This window comes from Aulostomus chinensis, chromosome 16, assembly GCF_037954235.1.
Source record: "Aulostomus chinensis isolate RoL2024-O1b breed Wild chromosome 16, RoL_Achi_v1.0, whole genome shotgun sequence".
Lineage (NCBI taxonomy): Eukaryota > Metazoa > Chordata > Actinopteri > Syngnathiformes > Aulostomidae > Aulostomus > Aulostomus chinensis.
Window position 1 is genome coordinate 17,698,141 of NC_141335.1, and position 8,458 is coordinate 17,706,598.

At 43.1% G+C, this 8,458-nt stretch overlaps 1 protein-coding gene across 1 annotated transcript; it reads left to right on the plus strand.

Moving 5' to 3' along the window:
* The first annotated feature begins 1,339 nt into the window (after positions 1-1,339).
* Positions 1,340-5,184, plus strand: fgf8a (fibroblast growth factor 8a). The gene is made up of 5 exons (XM_086180040.1): positions 1,340-1,371; positions 1,461-1,497; positions 2,045-2,225; positions 3,602-3,708; positions 4,900-5,184. Exons 1-5 carry the CDS (start codon positions 1,340-1,342, stop codon positions 5,182-5,184), a joined length of 642 nt encoding a protein of 213 aa, XP_086036166.1.
* The last annotated feature ends 3,274 nt before the right edge of the window (positions 5,185-8,458 follow it).

Sequence of the window (8,458 nt, forward strand, 5' to 3'; positions counted from 1 at the left end):
TTATTGGTGGTTAAACGAGTCTATTGACACGCCTTTGTTGCAGATTGGTGTCTGAACGGTCCTCTGTAGCCTCTTGGACTAATTGAATGACTCCTTCAGTGTTTGTGTATCAGACAGTTTCTATACTCTTGTTTAGCCGATACTGAGAGAGGACTAATTAATGGTCCAGCCAATCAATAAAGTCAAACTAATAATGGCACGTTAATGAAGCAGATAATGAATGTGTCTTGGGTTGCTGTCATGTCAGTAGCCAGGCGGAGAGGTGTGAATGTCCAGCTACTCTTGAACGAACTGTGTGCAGAGAGATTCATGAATAAGTCTTAAGAAGTGAGTTTGTGGCTGCTCTCTCTCTCTCTCTCTCTCTCTCTCTCTCTCTCTCTCTCTCTCTCTCTCTCTATGTTCATTGAAGGGGAGTGTTTTAGAAACGCTAATCGTCTGTAATCCTTTTAATTTGTCTCACACGTAGCTGTGTCAATACACAAATTTGCGCATGGCTGCTCTGAAGCAAGGGGCTCTCATCATCATCATCATCCTCCTCCTCCTCATCATCATCATCATCATCATCATCCTGACGGGCTAAGGTCGGGTTCTAGTGGGTCTTCAGGCTGCTGATGTCTGAGGAGCTAAGACTCCTCCTCGGCTCTCCCTCCTGTCACGCGTGGAGCTCCTCAGGTGAAGAGATGTTTTAAATCAAAGGGAGAGGGAGGGCTGAGTGTGGGGGTGTGGGGGTGTCCGCTTTTGTTCTGTAGAAAAAGGGGGCTTGTTCTTAGCAAATCAGCCTGCCATTTTAACCAGGAGAGTGTGAGCGCGAGTGAGAGGCTTGACAGCTGTGTGTGATGGGAGCAGAGAGTCAGTCAGTCCTGCCACAGTCGAGCGGAGCAGCAGCACCGAGCCACCCAAGCCCTCCACAGCCAGGAGTAGGAACAGTCCGAGGTTGGATCCCGAGCCCCGACGACGTTCTTCTGCACCGGACCACACACACCTGGAGTATTACAAAGCAGCCTGACAGCGCGAAGACTGTTTCATCCTGAAAATTGAAACTTAGAAACTTTAACGCTTCTGAAAGTGCACTTGGACTTTTGCGCAGCCTCGTGTCAGAGACAGACATACACAGTTTATTTGATTCTTCACTTCAAGTCATTCATCACCTTTGCTGAGAAGAGCAGCAGAGGGAGCCTCCTGGGATGGTGAAAAATAAGCGCTCATCCTCTCGTCAGGACCTCTGACCTTTTTTGTGGATTTTGATGATATCGTTGGACTTTGATTTCCAGTTAGACCCTCGGCAGTTCTGCGAGGACCCTGTCTAAATTTACTTGAAAACCTTTCACCTCTATCCAACATGCGACCCTTCCCATCCAAACTCAGCTATCTGTGAGTGCCTCTTTTCTCTGTAACGCACACTGAAAACACCAAAGCTCGGAATCCTCATAATTTATTCCAATTCTCTTTCTGTTTCGCAGGTTTCTACACGTATTCGCCTTTTGCTACTATGCTCAGGTAAGTCACAGCTTGTCATTATTGCCACATAATATGCTAGAATAGTTATTTTAGTTGGGCAATTAAGTCGGAATAATAATTTGTAAATATAATAGCCAGAGCTTTTGATGCTCAACAGAATATCAGCCAGAGGAGGGAAGCTCCCGCGGCCTTTGCGCAGCAGCAGCACCCCGGCCTCTGGTTCAGACGTGCGGTCACTGGGCCAACGGGGCATCAATGCAGCAGGGACTGGTCCTTGAGAAAAATGTAGTGGGTTAAATTTTACAAATTTTAGCCACCGTAGCCACCCCGATCTCAGGAAGAGGACGCGCATGTTAGTGTACAGTAAAATGATAAACATTCCACTGCGTCTGTCTCCCGCACACACAACCTATCATCTCTTTTATGAGCTGTTAATTTGATCTGGCAACACGTCTCACTTGTTACACTTGTCACTCGAGAAAAAAGGAGAGCTGAAGTAGCTGTAGCGTCAGGATGTATATAAGCAGAAAAATCAAACAGTAGACATGTACACAAACTGATTGTGATGACATCTAATTTCTGACAGGTAACCAATCAGTCCCCGCCTAATTTCACGCAGCATGTAAGCGAGCAGAGCAAAGTGACGGACCGTGTGAGCCGCAGGTTGATCCGGATCTACCAGCTCTACAGTCGCACCAGCGGCAAGCATGTGCAGGTCCTACCCAGCAAGAGGATCAACGCCATGGCCGAGGACGGAGATGTACACGGTAACGACTCTTTTTTGTTATTATTGTTCTGCTGATCGGAATTTTACTTGGTGATGCGCGCCTCTGGTTAATCCGTTCAAATGTGTCGTTACAAATAATACGTATGTATTTATTCATGATAAATATTTTATTTCTCGTCGACATTTTTTTTTTGTCATGGAACTTAAATTGAACGATTTATTTGTAGCGGGGAGGAAACATGTTACTGCATTTTTTTTAACCATGGCTCAAGGCCAGTATCAAGTGGAGCAGTTAATTATGATTGAAGCTATTTAAGAGCAGAGACAGGCAGTGATATTTACCAGGAGAGTCAGTATTTAGTGTCGATATTTATTTCTTCATTTTCATGAAGGGGAGATAAATCCTCTGTAATTTTATATATTTTGATGGAGTATATTATGAGGTGGTGCTGCTCCGGCCTGGGTTTGTGCTCGTGGAGAGGAAGCTGGTGCTGGAGATCCTCCAGAGACCTTGCGGGTCTGGAAGAGCCATTAAAAGTCATCTTACTAGCTGAACATTTCCTGCATAGTTCCACTCCAACCGGCTTAAGAACCTAAATTGGCCTCGAGCTTTGCAGCCACCCTGGCCTTCAGGTCCATGGGGTTGTAAACAATGACTCGTTTACAGATTCTGGTTAGTATGTTGGAACTTCAGAAAACGAGAATGCAGCAAGAGGATAGAAAGAGAGCGAGAGAGAGAGTGCACGTGTGTAGCCCTGCAGCTAATGCCATGGAACCATTTTATGACACCATGTGGATTAAACTGGAATTTATATACATCATCTGCTATTTGCTTTCAACATTCGGAATCAATATCTTCGCTCAAATCTCTGTTTGAAGCATAAGAATGGAAACGACCTGTGCATGCGCACACATGCACACACACACACACACACACACACACACACACACACACACTGTCTCATAATACTTGTCAGAATGCAGAGATAAAGATAGAGCTGAATGTCTGGACAGGCCTCCCAGTGTCACCTCTTCAGCTTTCACACAAGCCAAACACACATGCTTTTATCATTTTGCAAAGATTTCATAAATCCCCAGGAATCATTCTTCAGGTTCTAGTGTGTGTGTGTGTGTGTGTGTGTGTGTGTGTGTGTGTGTGTGTGTGTGTGTGTGTGTGTGTGTGTGTGTGTGAGAAAGAGAGAGAGAGAGGGCAAGAGAGTGAGAGCAGAGGGGACAGTGCATGCTTGGAAATATCGGTTGTGTGTGTGTGTGTGTTTGTGTGTGTGCGCGTGTGTTTGTGTGTCTGTATGTTGCCCATGTATCATCAGTAGTCTCAGATGGAAGTGTAGACTGGTTCTGCTTACTCTCTGTGCTCACCATTGAAGCTCATGCATGTGGCTTTTTGTATTTCTGCAGCTAAACTCATTGTGGAGACTGACACATTTGGGAGCCGTGTGCGCCTCAAGGGAGCTGAGACTGGCCTCTACATCTGCATGAACAAGAGGGGGAAGCTCATCGGCAAGGTGAGAAGACCCTCTGCTTTGATAGTGGCTTAACAACCTAAAATCATGCATAACACCTTCGACAATATTTTGACCTCATATATATATATATATATATATATATATATATATATATATATATGTATTTAGATATATTCAGTGTTCAGTGTATCTATGATCATTTCAGGCTTTAGAGGAAGCAGGAAGTTCCAGGTCAGGGCTCAGCTTTAGGTCTTGGAAATGTATTCATCACTGGTATGTGAGTGTGTAGGTGTATGTTTTGGGCTGAAGCTACTGTGTCTTACTGTGATGGCTAATAAACAGAACTGCCGCCGTCCTTGCACCCCCAACTCTCTCTGCACACACACGCACACACACGCACACACACACACACGCACACACACACACACACACACACACACACACACACACACACACACACACACACACACACACACACTCCCCGCCCACCCAGCACCCTGCTTCGTATACCATCTGCCCCATCACAGCCTGTCCCAGCCCCAGTGTGTATGCGTGTGTGTGTTCGCACGCACACATTGCATAGATGAATGCATCACGACTATTTTTAACACACCATTTTGTCCAGAAAGGTGAGAGCTTGTTACAGTAGGCTGATCTCACTGTATTTGTGTAACAATATAAGCAAGCTTTAGATTGAGCCCCTCCTTTCATCTGCTGTGTTGTTCCACGTCAACAACCTGATGCAACGTGGTGCTTTCTGCACACAGCCCAGAGCTGATGAGACATATTCAGACCTATCGATTAATATTCTTTGGAGGCCCTGTTAAGTTCAGATTGACCCACAGTGCAACAGAATATAAGAGCAGGACTGAGGAGACACTGTTGGCTGACGAAGACTTTATGCTGCTGTGTTTTTAGTGGATGTTTGCTAAGGGGGGGGGGGGGGGGGGGGGGGGGGGGGGTCCACGCATACTGTCCCCCCCAGCAGCAGCAACCTCCTTGCTCTGATCTGTAATGACTGTAGCATATGCTGCATGTACATGATGAGGGGAGGGCTCCTTGTGTGCATGTGTGTGTGCATGTGTGTGTGTGTACATGTGTGTGTGGCCAGGCGACAGGCTGCTTTTATACATCTGACATTTATCTTCTATAAAGAGAAGTTGTACATTGAGTTGTTCTCTCTTAACATTCCAATAAACTGTGTGTGTGCATGTGTGTGTGTTTCTGCAGAAGAATGGACAAGGCCGTGACTGTATATTCACAGAGATTGTGTTGGAGAACAATTACACAGCACTGAGGAATGCTCGCTACGAGGGCTGGTACATGGCCTTCACCCGACGTGGGCGGCCACGGAAAGGCTCACGGACACGGCAGCACCAACGTGAGGTCCATTTCATGAAGAGGCTTCCGAGGGGTCAGCAGCCAACCCACCCGAGCCACCACCGGCCATTTGACTTCATCCACTACCCTTTCAGTCAAAGGACTAAACGTACACAATACTCATCAGAGCGCTGAGGACAGGTGGGACATAGAAAAGATGAAGGGGAGAAGCTGACAGACTGGAGTAATTTCCATGATAAACTCATCTCCCCTGCTCCACATTTGTATACTGAACACTACTATATCTTCATGTGTAGTTTTTTTTTTTATTTCTATCAACAGAAAAAATATGTAAATAGACAAAAACATGAGAAATCTATTTTTGTACGCCAGACCTTTAGTACTGACCTGTGTTCATAGATGCACATAACTCATTGACTTATGGGAGGACATTGCTTAGTTGTCCCTGTGGAGTTTCTCTGGATTCTATCCTGCTGCTCAAGGAGACTTGAAGGGCCCTGATTACCGCACTGCCTGGGAACCCTGCGTTCACACTCAAACTGTCACACAGTGTGTCAAAGAGTTCAATACATGTTGCATATTGTAATGCATGTGGTGGTGGGTGTGCAGGGTCGAAATCATGACTGGATCACACAGTTGATCAACAATGTGGCAGCTTTCCTCTTTTGACTGTAGAGTTGAAGTATAGAAAATGAGCCCACCACCCCTCACCCTCATGTTCTTGTTGCCCCATGTATGTCTGTTTTATACATATATAAATTTATTTTTATTTGAGGATGTGTAAAATAATTTTACGGATGAAATATTTATTTAAATGTGTAATAATTGTACATGAGAATACTGATATTAAACTCTTGTTTGGTACCTGCTGGATTCAGCGTCATTTGTTAACATTACAGTGTTATTATTATCTGGACATTGACTGGCAGCTTATTGTTATTGCTGATAGGAAGAGTTTCACATCCTGCTCCCCAACAGTAGAGTACGAAGATGATCCAAACACAGAGCAGAACTTGGTCAGCTTAGTTTAGAATAAGGAGCTAAGCATAAATAACTAGTTTTCAAATGCATCTACCAACACCAAGGATGTATCTTCGGAAGAGGGGTTTGACGGTTAACCTGGAGCTATTACAAAGGTGGATAACCTTTGGTATGTCATCACATTAATATGTGCTGCAGACTTAATCTATTCTTTAAGGCTGTTCTTTTTGAGTTTCCGTTCAGACAGGTAAATGTCCACAAATGTCCCATACACCTTAACAGAAATGTTTCTTAAGTCTGTAATATCTAAACACAAATGCCCCATACACATAAACAAAAACATTTAATACACCTAAACACAAACGTCCAATACACCTGAACACAAATTCCCCATATGTCTCTCATATCTAAACACAAATGTCCCATACACATAAACAAAAACATTTGATACACCTAAACACAAACGTCCCGTACACCTGAACACTAATTCCCCATGTCTCTTATATCTAAACACAAATGTCCCATACACATAAACAAAAACATTTGATACACTTAAAAAAAAAATCCCATACACCTAAACAAAAACGTCCCATACACCTAAACACAAACGTCCCATACACCTAAACACAAACGTCCCATACACCTAAACACAAACATCCCATACACCTGAACACAAACGTCCCATACACCTGAACACAAATGCCCCATGTCTCTTATATCTAAACACAAATGTCCCATACACATAAACAAAAACATTTGATACACAAACAAAAACATCCCATACACCTAAACAAAAACGTCCCATACACCTAAACACAAACGCCCCATACACCTGAACACAATGCCCCGTGTCTCTTATATCTAAACACAAATATCCCATACATCTACCCCCTAATGTCAGATACATCTAAAACTAAACATCTCACACACTTAAACCCAATCATCCCGTGCACCTAAACACAGACTGTCTTCACATGTTAACATCCATCTACCTACACATAATCTGTTCCCACAGTCCATTTCTGTATGTTATTGCAACAATGAAAACCAAGCCATGGTTTTCAGTCCATAGCCCAGGAAGACACTAACATCAAGAAACACAGCTGCAGGTCCAATCAGAAATAGACATATATATCATCATAAGAATCATTGAAAAACCTTTTCTTGTGTTCAGGTAGGAGGTCAAAAACAACCAGAGGGTTGTTGTTACACTCAGCTACTATACTACAATATATAGAAGCTATAGAATTCATTTGTTCTGACCCTCTGATACTGCAGATTTTTTAGTAAGGTCTGGTTTGCTTTCTCCACAAAAATTCTTAGGCTTTGAAAACATCATGGTTTGGATTATTGGGGCTGTTGAAATATCCCTCAAATGATAGCTACTGTCAAAGGTGCTTTCTCCCCTCAGAAGCTAGGGTGGTATTGTGCTGAAGTCTCCCAGCTGCCTATCTGCCTATGTATCAATTCATCCATGGCTCTGTCTGCCTTCACATACTGATTATTTTCTCCTTTTATTGATATCATATAACGTCTTAGTTTCCTGCAGTAGTCATAATTACTACAGCCAGTAGGTGGCATCAGTCACACTACCCAATTGAGCGTTGTTTTCAACTCTTATTCATATTTATCTTATAATATCTTATTCACATAATCGCAAATTCTGTGCTTGTTAATTGGGGTGGAACAGGCTGATTTGAACCTAATCATACATTAACATCATAAACATCATTACTTTTGACAGTTATTTGTGACAGTTATTTGTAACAGTTTTGGAGGGCACCATCTCCTGCCACCAGCAGGCATGCTAACGTATGAACAGCACTAAAGAGTCAAATCAAACGTTAGGAACAAATGACAAAATGTGTGGTTGTTTGGGTTTGAGGACTTATTGATTGTTTGGTAATGCTGTCCTGACAGTAGAAAAGAAAGTCAAGATGATAAGAATACTTTGGGTTTTACAAATTTAACTTAATAAATGACATCTATTCCTTACTGACAACTCCAGAATGTGTGAATGTGCCAATCTTTTTGCTGCTTCACAGTAACTGCACATGAAAAGTCCACTGTCAGCATTTTTGCATTTTCAAGCTTATGCTGAAGTTGCAGACTGGATCATAATGGGCTTCCAAAATCATTGGAATGTCACCAGACACCAGAGGTTCCTCCACACACTCAGTGTCACACATCCAAACTGATCTTCTGAAAACCTGGACATCGAATGTGCTGGGAGTCTAAAACATACAGCCATATCCTAACTTTGCTCTTCTCTGGTATATCTCTCATCTACTTCAGCCTTTAATACATTATATTTGGTTGTTGTTGAATTTCAACTGTGTTTTTTTTTTTGGGGGGGGGGGGGTTAGGTTTTGTCATCGTTAAGCCATTTTCTGTTTATTTCAAAACAACTTGGAATGTCTGGGTTTCAGGACACCCCGAATACTCACACCAGCATAATAGAAACATT